A 22,483-nucleotide genomic window follows, 5' to 3' on the forward strand; every position below is an offset into this window, starting at 1 on the left:
GATGAGACACTTATTTCAGCTGTTGACCCTTATCAATGACCCCTCACTGGGAGATCAGGTGTAGAGAACCAGGCTATTATCTGCCTTCCACTTGCACATTTCTGATCAAAGCAGCCAATTTTGCTAACGCCTGAGGCTGAAGTCACAGTGAGGGAGACCTGGCTGAGTACAGAGAAGAGGAGTTCTTGGAGTGGCAGAGCTGGGGGTAAGAAAGCCTAAGGGAAAGGCTAAAAAAGAAAAGTCAAACTGTGAGAAAAGATGAACAGGCAAAGCAGAGAGAAATTTGAAATTCCATTTTTTATCTAATATAAGCTGTCATGTGAATCAATCAGCAGAGTCAGGAAAAGCATCTCTCATTTGTGTCCTCTTGCCTTCCCTTCACATATTAAAAATGTTCCTTTATCTTTCCTTCCATTAATTATTGGTAGTCCCTAGGATACTAGCACTGTCTTAAATTTTCAGTATCTGTGCTTATGCCTAAACAGGCAAAATATACCTAAGCAGCTCTGTAAGGAAGCTGTTTATTCAGATACTATCCAAGCTGATGTTTGTTATGACCGCTGAGCCTTTCTGCCCTGTGCTTGGGCTTCTCCATAGCCCTGCAGAACTTGAGGTTTTGAAACTGTGTTCTGGGTTCAGAAGGTAGGGTAGGTAGGATTGCCATATGCCACCTTCTACTGGAGTGCTCAGAAGTCATGGTCTGGGTTATCAGTCTTAATGTTCATTAAAAGTAACCAGGTACTTAGAGGACAGTTATTCCTGCTGATATGTCAAGCACTCATGCAGTTCAGCAATAGTTTCAGCTGATAAGTGCTGCTTGCTTTATCTCCAGCATGATGGAGAGGTGTTATGGTGTCTCATGTCTGAATGTTTTAGCTGCACATCAGTAGTTGGCAGATGATATCAATATTTTAGAACCTGACAGAGCAGCTTGTCAATAGTTTACAGTTGCAAATGATGAGCTAACTTCTCAAGCTGGCTACTCATCTTCTTTGGAGTTCAGGATGCATCCTTTAAAAGACCTATAGGCTATAATTGTTTTTTTTGGGACTAATAATATTGTGTTGTTACCCTGGATTTGAGAATAATTGTTGCCTTCAGTTTCTGCATGTTTCACTGTCTATATTCTAATTATAGTCTATGAATTGTTTTAGGAGCCTTGGGAATGAGCACCGTTCTGAAAATGAGTTTTTTCTCAGTATTTGCCTTGCTCTGCAAAAGATAGGGAAGAAAGAGAAATGTCAAACAAGACTGATTTTATCGTCTTTCTGTGTTTTTCAAGAAAGCTTAGCTCTTTCCTCAAGATTACAGGTATCACTGGGGGAGATCTGATGGCAATTACAGCATGAATTTTCAGGTAGACCCCATCATGCTGTGGAAGTGTTTTAGCCATAGGAAACTGAACAGGTTATCTCACTAGTATCTTCAGTGTGCAGCCTTGCTCCAGTTCCCTGTGTAACTCTGCACAAAAGCTAATGGTAGAGACTCTAAACGACGTCCTGCATCTTTTTGTGTAAACAAAACAGCCCTGGGAAACTCTAGGGATGAAGTATTTCTTATGTTTTACCTTTTTCAGCTCTGTTAGTGGAAAAATAGAAGAATAGAACGTAAATATTTTGCTCACCTTTTTGTTTTCTTCCTTGCTATCCCAGAATACAGTTGTGTGTTTTTCCCTGCTGTATCCCAGTTGGGAGTTAGAGCCTCATTTCTCTTCAGTTCAGAATCCATATGTCATTATTGGTGGAAATCACTCAGAGCTCTGTTTAAAGTTGTTTCCTCTTAGTGCAGAAACTGTTTAAAGACAGTAGATTTTCAGGTAGATTCAAAGAAGGCTCTCAGAAAATACTCTAGTTAGGCAGCTATTGCACACCAGATGGGAAACTCTTAGGTTTCTCTAATTCTTCTCAGACCCTTGTGTAGCTTTGTTTTCCAAGTTTTAGAACTTAGGATCTTATGAGTATTTGCGGATGTAATGTCTTCTGAAAGATGCCTTAGTTCAGTGCATTATAATTGCAGTGGAAATTAGGCATTTCTGTAGCTTCTGAGTCTGCAGTTGCCCTGAAGTCTGGCTTGGGCATGTTTGTTTCTTCCTCACTCTCCTCTGCTGTTATGCCAGTGCACCTCAATATTGATCTATAAATACTTCCTAGATTGACGTGGAATCCATCTACCCTGTCACCTGAGGGAAAGGCCTTAGCAGCTCTCCTGGATCTGTAAAGCAGCCCTGCCCAGTAAAATGGGCACTTCTTAAGTAGCTTTGGTCCCCCCAGCTTGTGCTATTACAATATTTTTTTCTTCCCTTATTTCTATGGAACTCTCTAATATTGAATAGTAGGGAATGTTAAATGGCCTTGTTATTAGCATCAGAATGTCTTTAATATAGTTGAAGCTCTTCTCAGATTTGGAGCAAGCTGAAATCTTAATAAGGTTCCTGGGTTTTTATTTTTCAAAATGCTTTAGTTTCTATGGCAGTTTCCCTTCACCACCAAGAAAAAAAAACAAGCAGTGTTTGTAAATTCTTTTGGTAATAATTCAGGATTAAGATATTAATATCATTGTGCCAACTGGGGGGTATAGGGGGAGATTTAGAAGAGAAGGACCACCATCAGTCTCGAAAATGGCTTTAGATTTCTTTGTTTCTCTTTGAAAGTCATTTAGGCTAAGTGAAGTAGGACTGGATTTGTTTGCTTTTTTTTAAAAAAATAGGAAAAACATGTTACTAATGTGCTATTTATCTGCGGGATATGTAGAGGGACTCAGAACTCATGACTTAACCATAAACATTGATGGGATTATTCTTTGTGTCTGCATTTGATGCCACTCATTCCAAATAGGTAAAATGTACCTCAGCAGGGTATGAAAAGGACTTGAAATCATATAAAAGATCCATTCTAATTTTTAAATAGATAAAATAGATAAACCATTATATGCTGCTATTTTTTGAGTGATATACAAAAAAAAAAAAAAAGTCTTTCTGGAGTTGATGGTAATATAATGTTCCTGTAGCTTCCAGTAGGGACTGAAGAATTCAGGAAAAATCTTATTTTACTTCCAGGTATATATGTAAAGAAACTAGAAGTCTGTCAATTAAAAAAAAATTGTATATTGTGTCTGAATTTTGGTTATATACAGACACAGGCCTGCTAATTGGGTTCATTTGAAAAGAAAATCATGCCTTTTATACATATTAATCCAGTAGGTGCATGTTTCTCACTTTTGGCTTTTATATTTATGAAAAGCAATGTTTTTTCTACATCTAGATATGTGGAGCTCAATGAAGATGAGGGTCTTTTTTGATAGGGAATGTGTTTTTAAGTAGGTTTTCCCTGTCTGTAACCATTATTACTTTGATGTTTACCAGAGATGTTTATAGTCATTAAAAAAGGCATATTTTATATCATGCAAAGTAGCAGAAATTAAAAGGAAGGTGGAAAAGGCCAGTGAAGAATTGCCAGTGAAATATTATCAGGCAAGAACTGACACTTATCACCTTCATAGTCATTAGGTGACACCAAGTGTTCCCTTAGTGAGCCCTGTGCAATAGCATGACATTATAATGGCAAGGCAGGTGATAAGGAAAGAAGACTTTTCTTTTAGATCTAATTGCTGAAGTCATTTTATGCCCAGGAACAGAAGGAATAAAGAATCCTTTTGACTTTCTGTCCTAAATAATTTATTTTCATTTGTTCCTCTTATTAATACAAATCACTGTTTTAGTGTATGCACTGAATACTAATAGTGGAGTCTCTGTTACAACCTGAGCCTATGAATGTCCTGAGAGACCGTGTGTTCTGTTGGCTAATGACTCTGTACAGTAAACCAACAATTGGATCCTCATTTTCTCTATTTCAGGAAATGGTAAATAGACTTCTAGATGGCCTTCCAGATAAATTAAGTAAAATATTATTGTCTTTTGGCTTGCAGGGCATGCTGGTCAGCATAAGAACCTTTATAAAGTTTTGGTTGGTTAAGCATGATTTTTCTGTTATTGAATCCCTGCTGACTACTCCTGATCAAGCTGTTATCCTCCATCCCATGCTTGGAGATGGCATTCAGGATCAGCTCTTCCATTGCTTTTCCAGGTTAAACTTTGGCCTGTAGTTGCCTGGGTCCTTCTTGCCCTTTTTGAAGACTGGAATGATGTTAGTCATCTTGCAGTCCTTGGGCACCTCTCCTGTTCTCCATGTTCATTCAAAGATGATTGAGACGGGAATGCTTTGAGTCCCTGCTGGCAAGTAGCAAACTGTGGTGTCAGGTTGTGATGTCAAAGAAGTCCGGTTTCTCTCAGGAAAAGTCAAGGGAGAATACACACTAGTGCTTTCTTGCTGCTGTCTTTGCTAGAATCTAACATGTGTATATGCCCATGTACACATGTGCAATAATATATTTTTACTGTGTATGAAACCCATATGCCTGGTATCCTTTGCTCATCTGGCCTACCCTAACCCCAGGGTGAGTGTCCTTACTACATGGCTAACTTGTTTTTTATTTGTACTGACACTCTTTGACTTTTTGGGTAAGTAATAAAAGAATTGACCCTTCTGCTTCCCAGGGGACAGTGGGAAGGATTATGGCAAGGTTTTCTGCCACCATTCAGCACTTGGAGAGACTTTGCTGGCATCTGTTCTTACAGCATTAATAGATTTCAGCCCAGCTTAAGCTCTCATTAAAAGTGTGACCTATAGCCTCAACCCTCTATGCAAGGCACAGCTTTTCCAAATATTGCTTAGATATTTTCTGCGTGGACATTCTGAGTTAAGTTTGAAACTCAGAAAAGCGATCAGGTTAATGGAGCAGCAAAGGCATATTTGCAGTTGCAAGCAGAGAGCTAAATAATAATAATAAATCAGTAAGTAAATAAATAAATAAAGCTCAAGCTGCTTGCTTCTGAATGCGATTAAGGGAGTGTGTCCATTCAATCAGCACAGGCGTTTTGCATTTGATGAAATCCAGAGAAGTGGATGTAAATAATACTTTGAGGATATAGTTGACTCAAATGTCCCTTGGCAATGATAGGAAACGTGCTTTGGAATCAACTTCAACTGCAGGCACTGAATCAGGGTTCCTGGGGAAGTGATTCTTTCCTTCAAGGCTCTTGAATTGCTTTATATATACGGAAATAAAAAATATCCATCCATCTGTTCTAAGCTTTATTGTTGACACTTCCTCTGCTTCAGAAGGATTTACTAACCTGCAAGAAATGATTTGGCTGAATTTTTGTTGTGCTTGTTTTTCTGTTCGAATGGCGTCTCCCATATTGCTGCTGCAGCTATGCTCCTTTCTCTTCTTGTGGGGAGAGCTTATCACAGTAATAAACACTGAGATCTTTAAGCTTTCACTCTTTCTAAAGGCTAATCAGCCTAGAGATTTTTGAGGCAAGCATAACATTTAGCAGAGCTTGTGATGGATGCTGGCTAATTTGCCTTGGAACACGATCCCAGGGCACTGTCACTCCTTGGGATAACATCCCTGCTGATGCAGTAAGTGGTTGCACATAGCACACTAGGCAAATTGTAACATGAACAGAAGCTGGTAAAGGGGAAGGATGAGGAAGGGAAGACCCTCCTGGGGACTGGAGTTGAAACAGTGGTGTAACCTGGTTCTGGGGTGTGTGTGAAACTTGGGCAACCTGCAATCAACAGTGACACATCACCCCTGCAGGACCCCCTAGAATGAACAGAAGTAGCTGTGAAAAAAGGAACTCTGCAAAGCCCAAAGCTGTCACTGTCTGTAAGGTTGAGTGGCTTTGTGCATGTGCCCCAGTGACCCTGTAAGGTGAGAGAGATCTGGTGGTTATTTGGACAACAGCTGGTAGCAGGAAAAAAAGGAGCTTTGTGCTTGGAAGAGACTAAAGAAAATGGGGCTTGTTTGCAGAGGATAAGTGCTACATTTTTTTTTTTTGTGTGTGTCATTTGTTGAGGCAGCTTTTCTATATTAAAAAAGGAGGGTGGGACATTTCTTAATTCCTGCGTGGGGAGAGAGTTGGTGTATTTTCTGTATAAGAATAAATGAAATGTGAAATTCCTGCGCAGCCTTAGGCCGGGCCAAAGGTAAACCCTACAGCAGAGAGATACTGTGCTGGTTTGCCATTCCCTATAAAGTCCATGTTCAGTTTCGATGCTTTCAGTCTCTACAGCGAGTGATTTCTGTGCTGCTCAAGATACTGCTCTCTCTTCTGTAGAGTCCTTGAACATGTTGTTTAGAGACTTTGCAACTGATGGGGGTTACATAAGAGATCAGGATTGAGGTTAGGTGATACTCATGGTCAGTTTGTGTAACTCTTACTAATGTGAATGTGTCTGGACAGCAAAGGGACTTTTTTGCAGGATCCAAGAAGGGAAGCAAAGGGATAGCTTGGAAAGGAAAAGCTATTAAATATATAATTGTAAAAATCTAGGTTAGGCACTAAATCAAGTCTTGTTTGCCCTAGATGTAAACTAGCTGAAGGGAACCCATGTTTCTGTCCTCTAGAATTTAGGCATGTTTAATATGTAGTATCTAGGATGCAGCTTTAACATTAAAGAAGACATGAGTTTGTATTTTTGCTTGTAAACCACTGTGTCTGTAATTTATTCTTAATATCCATGGATCATTTGCAGTATTTGTTTTGGACAACAACCAATACCATCAGAATACTCTTCATAGACAAGTGTGAGGAAAAGGCATCATCCTTTTCTTCAGTGATTAGAGCCTGACTCGCTACTGGAATAGTGAAGGTTTACACTTGCTGTAAAATATTCCTACTCTGCAACTCAATGGTTCTTTGGCTATTTGAAGATTTAATGCTTAGGAGATCACCTCATCACCCCTCCTTTAATGGTGGTTTAATGGTATGAAATCATGGTCTTCATTTTCTTCCAAGCAAGTCACCTTTACCTGACTGAGCTAGGAAGTGCTAGACTGAAACTTTGCTAAGCAATTTCAAACCATTTTGGCACCTGCAAAATTTGTGTTTTACTAGTGTTTCCACCCATTTGCAGTTACTGCCTTTCTGCCGGGGAGCAGCTGGGGGCTGCTGCAAGGCCAGCTGCAGCCTGCCACAGCCAGCGCTGGAGCGCCGACACATATAAAAATGATAAAACACCCAGCCTTACAGTTTTCTAATTGCAGCTGGGATTTTGCAGCTGTGGAGTCACATAGTAAGAAATATATTCAGTGCTGCAATTCAATGAGCGTGCTTTTCAGACTGACAAATCTGCCTTGTGCGCTGAAGAGAAATAAGCTCTGTAGACCTACTTCTTCCTCTTTCTATTTTTTTTTTTTTCTTTTCTGGTTGCAGTCCCTTTTTGTGCTCTGTCTCTTGTAGTTTTCAGTGCTTAGGAGTAGAGATAAGCATCCTTCATGGCATAAATCTTTGAGGACCACTAAGCAATTGCTTTCCTTGCTGTGAACAGCATCAAAAAGTTTTTTTAAGCAAATGATTGTTTTTCTTCCTTTGAATGATCCATTTTCCCCTTTTATCAAATGTTTACTGTATGGCCTCAGACAAGTCATTAAGCTGTTCTGTAGTTACTTTACCTATCCATAGAGTGATTCCAGCAATACCTTAAAGAAGCACTTTGGGCTTAATTTAATGATAATGGAGTTGTCTGAGGTAGCTAAGTGTTTGTTTGATAAAAGATAGCTCCATTGAAATGGAGTTTTCACAGAAAAAGTACTTTTCCATGTTCTGAGGCAAGCTACGGGAGGTTTTTAAGTAGATTTTTCTATAAGCAATCAAAAATGAAGGAAAATATATTACTAGTACTTTTCTTCCCCTCTTAGCTTGCTGGGAAGTTTGGGTGATGGATTCTGCCCTGCTGGAAAGGCACAGAGAAAAAAACTTGATCAGGTTTTTTGGAAAATGCATGTTTCTATGTCAATTTCTGTTAGTATTTTTAGAGGGTGGTTGTAAATGTTGTTTATACCCTAATTGTTATTAGGGTATTAAGCATATTAAGCATTGCATAGCACTACTAATTATGGAACATTATTGCAACGAAAGAGGTCAAGAGGGATGATTTAGCTGGTATTTTAGCTAGGCCCTATTCTCTGTGCAACTAGTGTCTTCATTTCCTTATAAAATATTCTTAATAGCTAAGAGAAGCCATAAAGCTGAGGAAGAACTAATTTACCCAAATGCAAATTGTGACACCTGAGCTGTGTTATTTTTTCTTTAGGAGAGAAAGAGAGTTTAGATCTTGGGTCATTCCTATGCCAATCTTTGTTCCTCGTTGTTTTTTGGTGATCTTGGCCAAAATATATGTAGTCTTGTGGAACTTTTATTCCAGTTGCTCAAAATAGTCTCCATGAATTTGCACACTGGTCAGTCTAAAAGAACCTTTACCAGCCTTTTCTGTGCAACGCTAAGTGGCCACCATACTTATTTTGGTTTCTTTTCAATCTAAGAGTTGAGCAAATTTTAGTCCTATCTAATTTCTTCCATGTCTTCCTCCTCCTGGCAGAGACATTATAGATACAGCTCTGCTGGAAGCAGTGGCTGTTTAGTAGGACCCAGGCTTTTTTAGAGTATTGGCCTTTTCCTCAAAAGGTAGTTTTAAAACCTTCTTTGGTATCTCCTTGCCAATAAATGTCACATTACCCCCTATAGTGCTCAGCAATACGTAAGTGCCGTCTTTCGCCTGTTAAGTTTGGATGTGAATTAACGATTGTGTTCAACTCCTCTCTAAAAATGAGCAAGCTCTTGGTGTAAGTCTCCTCCCCAGGAGAAACAGGGTTTCTCCTGTCACAAACACAACCTTCAGGCACCCAGATGAGTAGACCTGTGGCCCTATCCTTTGGTTAGTGATTGAGTGTGCTGAGTTAGATCAGCCAATAGATATAAATAGTTTTCTGTGACGCTGTGTCAATATATGCTCATAGGCCTTCTCTTTAGAAGGACTATAACTGTTACCCTTATACACGACTTAAAATCTTGCAATCATTTATTGCATTTGCACTTTCTTCCCCTTACCTCCATAGCTACGTAAGGGACCCTGCTAGTCTGGCACTTGGTCACTCACTTTTTCTAGAAGTGTTTCAAGTTCTGTCCAGGACTTGATATCCTTAACTTGCTGGAACAGGGCTCTTATCAGAAAGAGTTTTTTTGAACCCTTTATTACAAAAACTGGGTAATGATCATCCATTTTCTTCATGAGCACCTTCCGGTTTATCTGTTGATCCCAGAATATTCATAATACTTTTCCTTTAAGAGGCTTTTATACTAAGATTAAAAACAAGTGTGGAAGAAAGCCTCCAGTGGATAAAGCACTGTATCCTCAATTCTGGAATATTACTGATATCTTCTCATGCTTCAAACTTCCTGTTCTTAAATTAAAAACAGAGTTAATGAATGAACAGTAAGGACTTTTTTTTTTTCTTTAAGGGAAGCTAGTTAAGAATTTCCTGACTTTGGATGATGCTGAGTACTTGCTACTCTCTTGAACTTCAATAGACAGTGATGAGTAGCTCCATATTTTGAAAAATCAGGTCATTTATTTCAGTGTTCAAGTAATTTCACTTTACAAATCTGTTTCAAGAGGGGAATTTTTGATCATGCTAGCCCTCAATTAATTCCATCATTTGCTGTGCAAAAAGCTCTTTAGCTTTTTTCTCCTATCAGTATATAGAACCACTTCTTTTATTTGTTCCTCACTAGTGCCATATTTCTTATTTTATTTAACCAGATGTTTCCAGCAAGCTACATCTAATGTGTTTTGGTGTGGTTTCTCTTTACAAATTTTTCAGTGCCCCTGGGATTCTAGCAGTTCCTCCTGGAATCTTAAATCACTCTATGTACCCTGCATTTTCCATGCCCTCTTTACTTAGCAGTTACATGAAGTCTCTTGAACACCTACCTAAATCCATGCTTGGATGCACGAGCTTTCTGGAGAGCTCAGTTGGGTTTTTAGATTTACAGCTGTTCTATCTGCTAGTGTTGTGTTTTTATATACATGTGTGTATATATATTTTTAAAACTTTCTAGATGTTTTTCAGAATTGTACAAGCCCATCGTGTTTCTCTAGTGTATACTTTATTTTAATAAGACTGCATTGAATGCTTCGTTTAACTTCACTGTTGCAAAGTGCCCAGAGACACTGCGCTTGGATGAGCAGTTATGTAAGTGCAAATTGTTGTAGTCTTTTGGTACCAGAATTAGCATCCGCTGAGGTCTGAAGGCTTGTTGTGCAAGTGCGTGGGGGAAAGCAAGCAAATGAGTGAGCTTGGTGCATCTACAGACATAGCCCAAACCTCCTAGCTCACCCCTGACTGCCTTGCAGCTCGGTCCCTCGGATGCTCCTCCAGCTGTGCGGGAGGCGCTGGTGCCTGGTCTCTGAGGAGATGCTGAAAGATGAGCTACATGTTGGCTGAGTTGGCTTTGCCCAGAGCTGCAGGGTGCAAAATGGTTGAGGGTTTTTTTTTCTTTTGCATTTTTCATAATTAATTACTGTTTGACACAGCTGTCTTGGTGAGCATGGGTTGTGGTGGTAAGACTGTCTAGAGACCAGGTGCCTCCTTGGAGTTAGGAGGCTTCATATGGAATGAATCAAGTTTATCACTTGAGTGGCTGTCTGAAGGTACTGGATTTTATTGGGTGCTGCAGAGCTCAGTCTTTCCCCTGCTTTTTCCCGAGGCCCTTAAAGAAGGGTTATGGTAGAGGAGGCTGCCCACACATTTGTGTGCAGGAGGGTTCATGTTAGAAATACTGATGTATTGGGATCTCTTTCCTAAGAGCTCTAATGGCCTTATTAAACTATTTGCAATGCATCACTTAATAGCTATTGCATGAAGTAACCTCCAGTCCCTGGGAGAGACGGTATCTCTAACTCATTGCTTAAGTTGCCTTCTAAAGCCTTAACAGTCTCCCTGAATGCATGGGGGAATCGTGCTGTACATTAACCCAAAGTGCACTGTGTAGGTGAGGAGAATTATGTGGAGGTAAAACATCTGTCAGGAAAATACTATATACTGGTAAAGATGCATGTAGAAAACTGTGGAGTTAAGTGGAAGATAGCCGCTTTCCTGCAGCGTCGGAGGAATGTATAACTAGAAAAGGAAAATTTTGTTTCTGTTTTCCTGCTTTGAAGCCATATTGCAGAAAGCAAGCTATTTTGTGGGAACTCCTTGTGATTCTTTGGGATTCACAGGCAGAGCTAGAGATCCCTGGTCAGGCAGGAGAAATATAGCAAGTCTGGGTTTGTGTATGTAACTGCTCAGAAATGTGCAAGGAAATGGTACTCCATTGCAGAGAGATGCTTGCCATGCAAATAGCATGGGATTTTCCAGCGATATTGCAGATAGTAATAGTAATATCATAATTGTAATAGTTTTACCTCATGGCTTAAAAAAAAAGGAAAAAAAACTTTAGTTTGAGGAATATAATCTAATTTTACTTTTGCCTAGCTAGCCCGATCCTGCCTGGCAAAGGAAAGGAGTTGACAACCTATGCACTTTATTTTCTGTTATTTTGTAAGCTACCACTCAGCATATTTCAGTTAATGCTGCTTTGTCAGAGCTATAATTTACTGGCAGAGGAAGTGTAGTGTGTCTTCTCGTGTGTCAGCTGGTGGCTGATTCCACTCTAAATCGCATCAGCCTCATGTACACTGAGGTCCTTTTTTGTGCTCCTGCACTGAGCTGAGGGACTTGGTGACAAAATAAACCCATCCGTATGCAGTGCTTGTTGCACTGTTCCTACTGTTCAAACAGGTACAAGGGTTCTCTGCTACTGCATGATGTCAATAATTATGTAACTTATTATGCAATTATGATGCAACATATTCTGAGGAATCTGAAATTGAGCTTTTTTTCCTTCACAGTTAACTGCTTTGAGGGTGTGCTTGTTTATTTTTCTCCCCATTCTAGTTTCTCCCCTTGAGAGCAGAGAGGATGTTTCTGAAGGGAGCTCAACCTTCTGGAGAGCTCAACTATAAAGGATCCTAGAAAAAGTAACAGATCTGGAATCACTGCAGCATGTTTTTACTGTTTTATGGGTCTCTCTGATCGCTTTTGTTAGTCTTTGGCTCAACACTTTGTCCTTCTGTAGCATTTATTTTGGTCTAAGTTTAGATCAATTGCCTGAAAATCGTAATTCTTAAGGTTCATTTATATGCAGATGATTTAACTACTGATTTAACTAAGATTTTAAAATCAACTCAGTTAAATTGGTGTAACCCATATGTGAGCAATTAGCTTAAATCATCTAAGAATTCTCTTAAGCTATATGAATATAAGCCACATTTAAATTAAGAATGTCAGAATACAGGAATTGGCTAAAGAACATTTCTTTAAAAAAGAAGTTAATCTGGTATGCTTTCATCAAATCTCAAATTCCAGCCCTACTTATCCAGCCCTACCTCTTGATGCCGCTCGCCTGCAAAGTTGGGATTTGCTGACATAGCTTGTAGGAGAATGTAAGTAGGACTGTTGGGCAAAAGTATGTTGTTTTCCCCTGCAGGCGGGGGCGGGGGGGGGGGGGAAAAAGACCTAAAGTTTTCTATGAATAATGGATAATAAAACCTTGAGCCAAGTCTTCCCCTTCAGAAACAGTGTTTCAATTTGGTAAGTCACAGCAGGGCCATTTGGGAGTTGTTGCTTGGCTGTTCCAAGTTCCCCGGCCAGGCCACAACTCCTGAGTCTCGTTGTCATTCTCCTCCTTGCTGAATTGCTGCCGTGGAGTCCTGAGGTGGCATTACAGGACATATGGCCCAGGCAGAGACCCTGTGTCACAGAAAAATGGGTGCTGAAGAAATGAGTGTTTTCTGATATATGATAACGTTATATTTCTGAAACACTTTTAGACTTTTAGATACATTTGATATATTTTGGAATTTTGGCTGTAAATTCAAAGCTTTGAGGGGAGGAGGAGAATAGTGTGTTTAGTTTGTAAGCAAAGGTTAATGTTTCCTGCAGAGAAAAGGTGCTTATGAGAAACTTCTTGAGCTGAAATATGACTTTTCCCCTTCAAAAACAGTGACTCAAAGTGCTGTTGTAGAGCTTGCTTATCAATAACATGCAAAATATTTAGGGATTCTGGGAAGAGTCTTGAGATGACTCTACATCACATGGAAGATGTCCAGAAGCACAGAAACCCTTTTTTCTTGTATATGCTCTCTGAATTCTTATTTTCTCCACTATAAAATAGTTCAAAGTGTTATAAGTTATGTTTGCATTGTCAATGACTGTCCAAAGTATAGGCAACCACAGGAGAATGAGTTATCTGGTATTTGATGGCTGTTGTTACCACTAAAGGACCTGAAGTCTGCTGAGCATCCTTTTGTGTGGAGTTGGGAGGTAGTTTCAGCTCAGCTATGATAATGCTATTAACTCACCTTTTCAGTAAATCATGTGAACTTGTTGTCTCATTTGATTATGTCACTGGCAGTATTAGCTGGGGGTGAAGCAGATCGCATTCTGTGTCTCTAATTAGCTTATAACAAAATGTGGCTTAATGAAATGTGTCCACGGAGAGAAAAGGAACTCTTATATAAAATAGAGGGAGCTGAGCAAGATAGCAACCCAGTTACATGCACCAAATGCACCACGGACTGCACGTCCTTTATCTGGGGAAGCAGGGACTGTCCACTGTGGCAAAATCAGTGAGACGTAGGACCTGAAACACTGAAGGCTCATTACGCTAATTAGTATCAGTGCTCTGCTGTAGGGAGGCAAGAAGAAGCTGGCAGAGTGATCTTTTAGAATAGCATTTGCCTGAGAGGAAGCATTATGCATCATGGATTCATTAGTCTGTGCTGAAAGGGAAAAATCATACTTCAGGCAGGGTCCAAAGAGGGGGATCCTTTCAACAGCTCTGTTAAATTGATCGGCAGCCAGATGGCACAAGTGTCATTCAGAAGATAAGTTCTGTATTGTGTGTTTGGTGCAGGAGAAGAGAAAAGTAGTAAAAATAAAGGCCTAGAGACGGCCCAGTATGGCGCTAAGGTCATGGTGAAGTTGAGAAATAGCCATCACTTGTTACTTTACACGAGTTGCTTAGGGGAAGCTGACTCCCTAGTATTGACTTTCATCACCTGGTTGCAGTGTGTGCCTGTCTTAATGCCCTAATACTAGTGTGGCCTTTGCCCAGGATGAAAGCAGATCTGATGGTAAAGTCTGGTGCAAATCTGGCCTGAGGGCTATTGGTATTGCAGTTGGTCATAAGAAAGCAGGGGAGTGGAATGTAAATATAATTTAGGAATGGGATGCGTATTTGGATGGAGAAGAGAAATGGAATAGAGGTTTTGGCAGCTGAGGAATGATGTGCTTTGAGTAAAATTCTGAAGGGATATCCAAACCATAGTATAGAAAAGAGCAGTATGGGTCAGGTTTGAGATTAAACAGATGAGCTCAGCAGGGAAATTGGGAGTAGCAGCTGTGGCAGCATTTCTGCAATCCTTATACACAGCAAGACATGCTAATTTCCCCAACAACAACAACAAAACAACTCCCAAGCCCCCCCAAAAACACACACACAAAAAAGCCTAAAACAAACAAAAAAAGAAAATGAAGAAAAGGTAACAATTTTCAAACAGCACAGGCACATTCTCAAGCCTCTTTGGTTATTTATGGTCCCTAAAGCAGGTTTTCAGTTTTTCTTGCATCTCCTTTTGGCCTGTGTGAATGGCAGATCTCTCAGCATGTTCCCCCGCTAGCCCTGTGAAGTCTTCACAAGCTGAGGAGAGGAAGCCAGCTTTGAGGATCTCCAAGATACCCCCTGTGCTCCCCAGTCAAAGACAACACCGCCATGCATATTTAATCCTTGAGCTTTTTAAAATGTCAACCCAGATCAAGAGGTTGCTCTTCAGTCTCAGAGTTTGTTGCCCTGAGGGGGAGGACAGTGATTTTATACTTTTTCCTGACATACCTCATAATCAAAACTGGAAGAATGAAGAAAAGAACAAAAATCCCAACTCAGCTTTTGGGCTTATTTAGTGTTTGCTGGTCTACTGCTAAAAGTCTGGTTTTACTTTACATGTTCAGTTGGACCTTTGTGTGATGTTGGTTGTCCACTTTTTTTCTTGCTTGCTTGTAACTTCTTCCTCCACACGTTCCTGCCTTCTTCTATACTGTGTCAGCTCCTGAGTTATCAACTGTTTTGGTTGTATTGGCAAAGCAAATTCTTTTTGATTTTGATTCTTGATTCTGTATAGGCACCTTATTCTGCTCTCAGTCCAAAGGAAAGTTCAGGGGGCTGGTAGTGAATTGTTAGCTGCAGAAATGCTCATGGGAAGTGTTTCGTTCATCAGTGTCTGTGTATATTTCTCTCTGCTATTCACCTGCATTTCACTGAATACGGGTGAAGATCTAATATTTTAATGCCCTCAGTAAAAGAGGAGCATCCCCCTTCTCCACTCACTGGGTGAAGATCACCTCACTTCAGGGAAGCCCTCCAGCTTGCCAAGGTGCAACAGCAAGGTCTCCTGTAAGAAGGTGTATCAGCCCACCTAGATGGTAGGGCAGATATTTCCCCATTACTGGTGCAGTCCAGAGCACCATAGGAAAAACACTTGTACCCACAAATGCCCTTTGGTTCCAGCTGTAAAAGTGCTGTCATACAAGTCTATCCATTTGTCCATAAAATGGAATAGATTAAAAGCTCTACAAATAGGTCCTCAGTGCGTCATGCTTTCTGTTGAGAGGACAGAAGATTAGTTCTTATTTTCATTCTTCAGCTTCTGAATAATGTACAACCATTTCAAAGCATCGGACTGTTCTGTATCACATAAACACATGGTTTTATTGGGTTGCTCTCTACAAAGGTTACCGGAGGTTATGCTGCTCGGGGGGTTTTCTGTTCTTGAATATTCATTAGCATCACAGGCCAATACCATAGTGTTCTGCCTCCATGGCATGCGGTGAACATCTCTGTGAAAGGACTATGTGATGGTTAAAGCCATCAGCTTAAGCAGTTCTAATAATTGTTATCTCTGGTTTTGACTATGTTTCTGACACTTTCCATAATATGGGGAAGAGCTTTGCTAGTACTGTGGCTTTTTGAACTTGCAGAATCTAAGTCTTTGAAATTCAGTCTGAAAATCAAACAAAATGAAGGATTCTTTCCTCCCTGCTGCCTCCCCAGGTACTTATGAGCATGACCAAAATACCTTAACACAAATATTCTTCCTTTTTTTCATGGTGGTAGTTATTTATGAAGTCCAGCATGCTCTGTCTGATTGAGGCTGCCCCATGCTGTTCAATGGCATCCTGATGTTTGCTTGCACCTACTTGCTTTATAGATATTCTTATCTTATAGTAGTGCTGCTGCCTGCTATTAAGATGCACAGTGAATGGTGATGCTGCTTTCTACATATCAAACACAATGCATCCTTTTAGATTTTATAGTTCGCTGTGCCCCAGGTGCTGTTGTTATCAATCCTGACATCATTCACTCGGTATGATGGGCCCTGTCTTTCCATTTATCTGTAATGGACAGGTGATTTTGAGTCATTTTATCTTCCAACTACAGTAACAGTTTTTCTTTAAAAAGAGATTTTCTTCTCTCTTTGTCTTCTGGTTTCTTGCTTCCTAGTCTAATATCTTTCGCACTGTATTTGTTCCTAAGGCTTTTTACTCTGTATCTTCCCTCTTGTTTTTTTTCTTCCTTTGTAGCTGCATATTTATCTCTTCTCCCATTTTTGCATCTGTATGGCTCTAATCCAGTACTGCAAATAAAATGTTTCCTTGACTGTATCAACCTTGGGTTAGGGCCAGGTAGTGTTTCCCTGTCCATGCATATGGTTCACAGAACTTTGTGCAGATGGAAGCTGAGTGTGCTCGGTAACTTTTTCAGCTAAAATGGAAAAATAGCTCTTTTGCCACTATGGAAGAAACTTTGTGTCAGGGTGTCCTATGTGATGACAACAATTTGTGATTCTTATGTTTGACCATGGACTTGCCATGCATGCAGCGTCAGGAAAACAGGAAACACTGCCCAAATGCTTCTCAGAGGAAGCAGGGATAAGTAGAGATCTGTATCTCCTAAATCTCTTGAAGTATTATCCTTTTCCTCCCTCAGAATTCAGCTTCCAGGTACCTTTGAATAGCCAGGGGATCTGATTTCTCATGTTGCTGTGGCTGTTGGTGTACATTTGTGTGTGTAGTACCTAGAGTTTGCCTGCTCTCAAAGCCAAGCAAGTTTAATAGTAAGACAATAAAGAAGGCATTGTTAGTGAAACTTAAAGCTAAGTTGAAGTATAGGATTAAAAGCAAAATTTTGTGAGTGCAGACAAACTTGAAATCAATTCCAGCTTTTACTACTTGTTCAGTTTTTCTTCAGCTACTTAAACCTCTTTTTCATCAGCCCCTGTGAGGTGTCCCTGCCTTCAGAGCAATGGTCCAGAGCTTCTCTCAAAGCGTCTCCAGTACTGAGAAGGGGAATCTCAACCTCCTGTTTTTGTCTGAGGTTTTATCTGCTTCAGAAGCCAGAGATCTGCTTCTCAGAGTAGTTCTGTGTGCAGACCTAGGTGACTGCCTGCACTTGTACATCTTTGGAGCTGGGGCTTTTATTCCAATAGGAATGTACTTAATGGCTTATGATGATGATGATCTAGCTGTCATCAATAAATTTACCTAAGAATAAATTTGTTCTGGTCACAACCAGTCATTCAAGGTTTGAGAGTTGCATGTGTTCCATAAGATCTTTTCTCCATTGAGTTTTTGTTCAGGGACTGGATGATGTGGCGCTATGGGAGAGCATCTGAAAGACAGCCCAGGTGTTTCTTTTCTTGGGCATTTGCAGCTGCTGAACACCTTGTCATGTATCATTGTGGTTGTATTCCTGGCTGTGTCCTTTTTAGAAAAGCCAAGTTTAGTAAGTACCAAAGGCTCTGCTTGTCTGCCAGCTCCATGAGTCATTCTAGTGGCACTTCCAGTAATAGAACAACTTTATGGTCTGCTGGAGAAGGTGAAAAGCGGGGTTGTTGTGGTTTGCTTTTCTTTCATCTGGTAGGAAAGCCATGTGATATTTGCACAGGCCATTATTAAGCTGGAGAGGTAATCCTTCCTACACGGGCACTAATGGATCATGTCACTGAAGCCTGTGGCTGAGTGTTTAATGGGACCATTTCAATTCTTGCACAGAGCAAAGGGAGAAAGAGGCTCCTTTCCCAGAGCACTGCCCAGTAGCTGTGCACTGCCCTGGGTGCAGGTAATAATGATCCAAACGGCTGAATCCCATCAAAGATTTTCCTGGTTGTTTGAGATGGAAGAGTCAATGCTATAACAAAAACTTAATCCAAAGCATTAGGCTTGTGAACCAGTAAAATGCAGTTTAATTATGATTTGCATGCAGGTAACACATCTGGGCTGAAGACGTGTACCAAACAGCTGTGTTGCAGAGATGCTTTATAGACACAGATGTGGGCTTTTCTTTGCTTATTGGAATCCTTAGGCAACTGTCCTTTGAGCTGCTGCTTGTCCCATCCAGGGTGGCAGGAAGTCTCCCTGGTGTTGCTAAAGTGGAAAGGCACACGAAGCACTTTATCTTGGAAGTGCATCCTAAGAAATGCATTTGATTAGAGCAGTGAATTTCATTAAATCCTGTGAAATGCACAAAGCCAGTCTTTAGCTTTCCAGCCCCTTTATTTGTTATCAGCACTTGCAATCAGCTTAATATTTTACCTTCACCCTTGGCTGCAGAGCATAACGGACTAAACCCATTATCTGTGAATGTCATTGCCCTTAGGAAAGGGAGAGGGTAAGAAAAAAAGGAGAGAATCAGGGGACAGCAGTGACAGGGAGCTGATGCCTTGAAAGTAAATGGTTTTTAATAGAAAGATGGGAGGGGGAGTGGGATAGGAAGAATCAACATCTAATAAAGTTCTGCATCTCTTTGAGCCGTGGATAAAAGCTGTCAGGCAGAGGGCTAGTACTTAAAGATGATTTAAATGAGCAGGGATGTTAACTGTTGAAGACATAAGACTGAACTTTTTGTCTCACAGCATGTTTTACTAAATGTTCTAAAGGAATATGGATTTGTAAACAGACTTTCTGTCTGATCTGAGAAATATCAAAATAGAAAGTTAGTTGGGTGCTGGTTTGAGGTTTGCCTGTAGATCTGCTTAAGCTTTTGGGGAGCAGTACTTCAGTTGTGCCCCATTTCAACTCCTCTGCAGGCTTGGCTGTGTTTGGACTCTTGCAGCATGTAGTAAGGTGCTTTAGCAGAGGGAGACGTGCAGATGGTTTGGAGAGGTAGCATCTAACGTCACTCCAAACAGGAAAGGAAAATAATATTTTTATTCGTAAGAATGATAATGCTGAAGAGAAAGATTTCTGTGCTTCTGATATAAATTTTAAAAAGTACTGATTGCCTTTAGAAAAGGTGCAACCCAAATGCCTCTTTAGGGTTATGCCTATTAAAGGTATGCAGTTATGTACATACCTATGCACATCAATATTTGGCCTAAATACAACTGCTAATCTCAGTTAAGCAGCTGTTGTCCAGAAGATCAGGAGAGGTGGCTTACAGGTAACTTTACCTGAAAAACCATTAAGAAACATAATGGAAATTACCATGTTTCCTTTAGTGTGTGTGGTGTGTGTGGGTTTTTTTTGTTGTTTTTTTTTTCTCTCTCTCCCCTCTCTTCCCTCTCTAGCAGAGGGATCACATCAACATTTGCTGACTTCCCATGTCGTAGCTGTTGCTAATGTTTTCCAGTTTGCAGAATGAGTAACATGGGAACTGTGGATTATGAAGGAAGACTGAGGGGATTCAGGTAACGACGATAGTAAAACTGCAGTAAAACTGGAGTGGATCTTGTGATGTTGCTGGAAACCCCAAGATGGCATCAGAGCCTTGTTTTTCTACATTAAAAAAGTAGAAAGAATTCTTAGTGACTTGTTGTTTTTATTTCTTCCTATTTCTTTCTTCCATAGATATTCATTGTTTCTACTCCTTTCAAAACATTCCCTTGTAAGGATTATTCTTTCTTCAAAACCATGTATGCAGCACCCTAGTTGCCACACAAGTCTGCCTGTGCAATACCCATCTTCATCCCCAGGTGCACACTTCTAAATATTTTTTGTTATTTGAAGGCTAGAACTGCAAGGCTGGGTGCAACTTCATAACTAGAAATTCACCCAGTGCTTCGGGTAGGTTTTGTTTTGTGCCACCATAAACGCTACAGTGTTGAATGGGATAGAACAGAAATGAGCTTCTGTGTATGGAGATAGACCTGTCTCAAATATGATGCAGGTTTAATTCTTGAACCTTATTAGCATACCATAACTTGCAACTTGTAAACCAAGCTACAGCAAATTCTTTGAAGAGTGTGAGGAGGGTTCTGAACTACACAAAACCACTAATGAGGAAGATTAGTCAGAGTTTGCAAAAGTGCAAATGATGTAATCTGTGCAGCCCAATATCTTCCACTGGTCACCGAGTCAGAAACACCGTGTTCGAGCCAATTACGGAAAAACTTCCCTCATGTGAATCTGGGCTTCTCATTTAGGTTTTTATTCAGCTTTTGTAGTGAAGCTAGACAATTGTTCTACCTAATGATGTGAGATGTGTAGAGGTTTTCCTGATGCATGTCTTGGATCACTCATGAGAAATGCAGCTGAAAAGCTTAATTAAGTTGGATTTCTCATTTAAGTGCATACATATTAAAACTAGACTAAGAAACACACATCTTCAGTTTGAATGAGTATGTGTTGGATTTACCAGTTTGGTGTGGAAGTTCTGAGAAGCCTTTGCTTTATATAAGCTGGGTAAATTTCATAATTTTCATAGAACTTAGAACTTTTTAAAAGACATCTTATTTCATCTCACTCGCAATTTGTCTGCTTATTTTTTGTACATACCTGTATATGGAAAAACTGCATCCTTTTTCAGGACTGCATGTGAAACGAATGATAATAATATACTGTAAGCACTTTTAAAACAAACCATGGACTCTTTGTTTATACCAGCTCAATTAAAAGCTTGATACTTATGTACTAGTTGGCATTGCCTGTACCAGTGCCAGGACGGGTCAGAACCAGTAGCTTTCTGGAATGAGCCGTCTTTTGTTAGTTTGTGATATGCTGCTTTGTGATTTCAGCCACCGTTGCTCCTTGAGTGGGGATGACCTGAACAGACAGTGGTTGACCCCCAGTTCTGAGCTCCATCCGACCATTTACCACAGCAAAGGTCTCCTGTACTACCTGCGCAGCGTAGGCCGGGCCCCTCTGGTAAGTCTCTTCCCACATGTTTGTGGTGAGTAACTGTGCATGGACTGCCTAGTGCACTGGTCCAAACAACCTTGTTTTACAGCTAGAAAGCTTTGGAAAGCATCCTGTGTGGTTATGTTTTCATCTTTACAGAGCTGTTTTGAAAGTCTTGCATATTTTATTACTTACTGAATCTTCTAACCAATGTTTCTGAATTTCAAAGTCTTTGCCCACCTAGAATATAAATGAGAAAACTACTTTAAAGCTCTTTAATATCCTCAGAGTACTCCAACTAAGCTAAGTATTATGAACAGGTTATTGCCGTCTTCATGGCAATGACGGGAGAAATTTCAAAAGATTTTTTACCTGAATGGGCTGTGCAAAAAGCCCGTGATGGAACAAGCTGTGCAATGACAATGACGGGGAAACTAGCTTTCCAAAGAGTTAAACTTCCATGCTTCTCTGGTGAGGCAATGAAAATGCCGGTTTCTGTGGCACCACAAATTCATGAGAGATGTTTATAGTCTCAAAGTGGTAGCTGTGGTAGGGCAGGAACTCTTCCTGCCTGCACAGCGGTGCCCATTAGAAAGGGGAAGATGGTTCCAGCACAGGGAGGTGATCTGATCTTGATCTCTGATCTTGATAAGATCTCTGATCTTGATAAGATCTCTGATCTCTGATCTCAAGATCTCTGATCTTGATAAGAAAAGGCCCTGTTAAAGTGAAAAAGTCTGAGCTTCTGGAAGTGTTTTTTTCTGGCAATATGTTTTTTGGTCAAGCCCTGTTGTTCAGGTCTGCAGACTGTAGGTTTTGAGGAAGTTGAGTCTCAGCTGGACAAGCAGTTGGGAGCTCTGCAACCTTTACCAGTGGTTTGGAGTCATGCAGGTTCACTCTTGTCTTACCCGATTATTCTTATTTGGCCTTTTCTAATTCAGTTCTCTGCCATATCCAGCATATATCCTGCTGTATCCAGGTGCCTAAAGTTGAAAACACACCCATACAGTGCAAGATTGCATCCTTGCTGAGTGAAGGGAGGCTGTTGATCCTACCAATCTCTCCTGCTTGCAGGCTGCATGACAGGCTGTTGGTAAACTGCTTTTTCTTTGCCTTTGAAGAGCACATTGATTTTTAGTTTACCCACACTCAGAAATGCCTTTTTCTTGCTCTAGAAGTAAGAAGGATTTCTTCCTCCGCTCTCCTCCCAAGCCCGCTCCTCTACCTCCCTGCAAGATCCCATGGAACCAGGTTCACTAGCAACCAAATGACTTCTGTTTAAGTGATTTAGTTTAATTTATCCTGGCAATGAGCAAATGTGGGTTTTTGTTTGTTTTCTTTTTTTCCAAAGCAAAGATACGCT

General features: G+C 40.4%; 1 protein-coding gene across 1 annotated transcript in view; it reads left to right on the forward strand.

The window, feature by feature from the left end:
- Positions 1-22,483, forward strand: part of LOC148596381 (cytosolic carboxypeptidase 4-like) — a 182,184-nt gene that overhangs the window by 38,603 nt on the left and 121,098 nt on the right. The window contains exon 4 of the mRNA XM_088520853.1: positions 21,018-21,147. Coding sequence (XP_088376979.1) covers positions 21,018-21,147 — 130 coding nt within the window. The remainder of the gene's footprint in view (positions 1-21,017; positions 21,148-22,483) is intronic.

This window comes from Tinamus guttatus, unplaced genomic scaffold (assembly GCF_059628265.1).
Source record: "Tinamus guttatus ecotype Peru unplaced genomic scaffold, ASM5962826v1 Tinamus_guttatus_pri_ptg000004l, whole genome shotgun sequence".
In the NCBI taxonomy this organism is placed as follows: Eukaryota; Metazoa; Chordata; class Aves; order Tinamiformes; family Tinamidae; genus Tinamus; species Tinamus guttatus.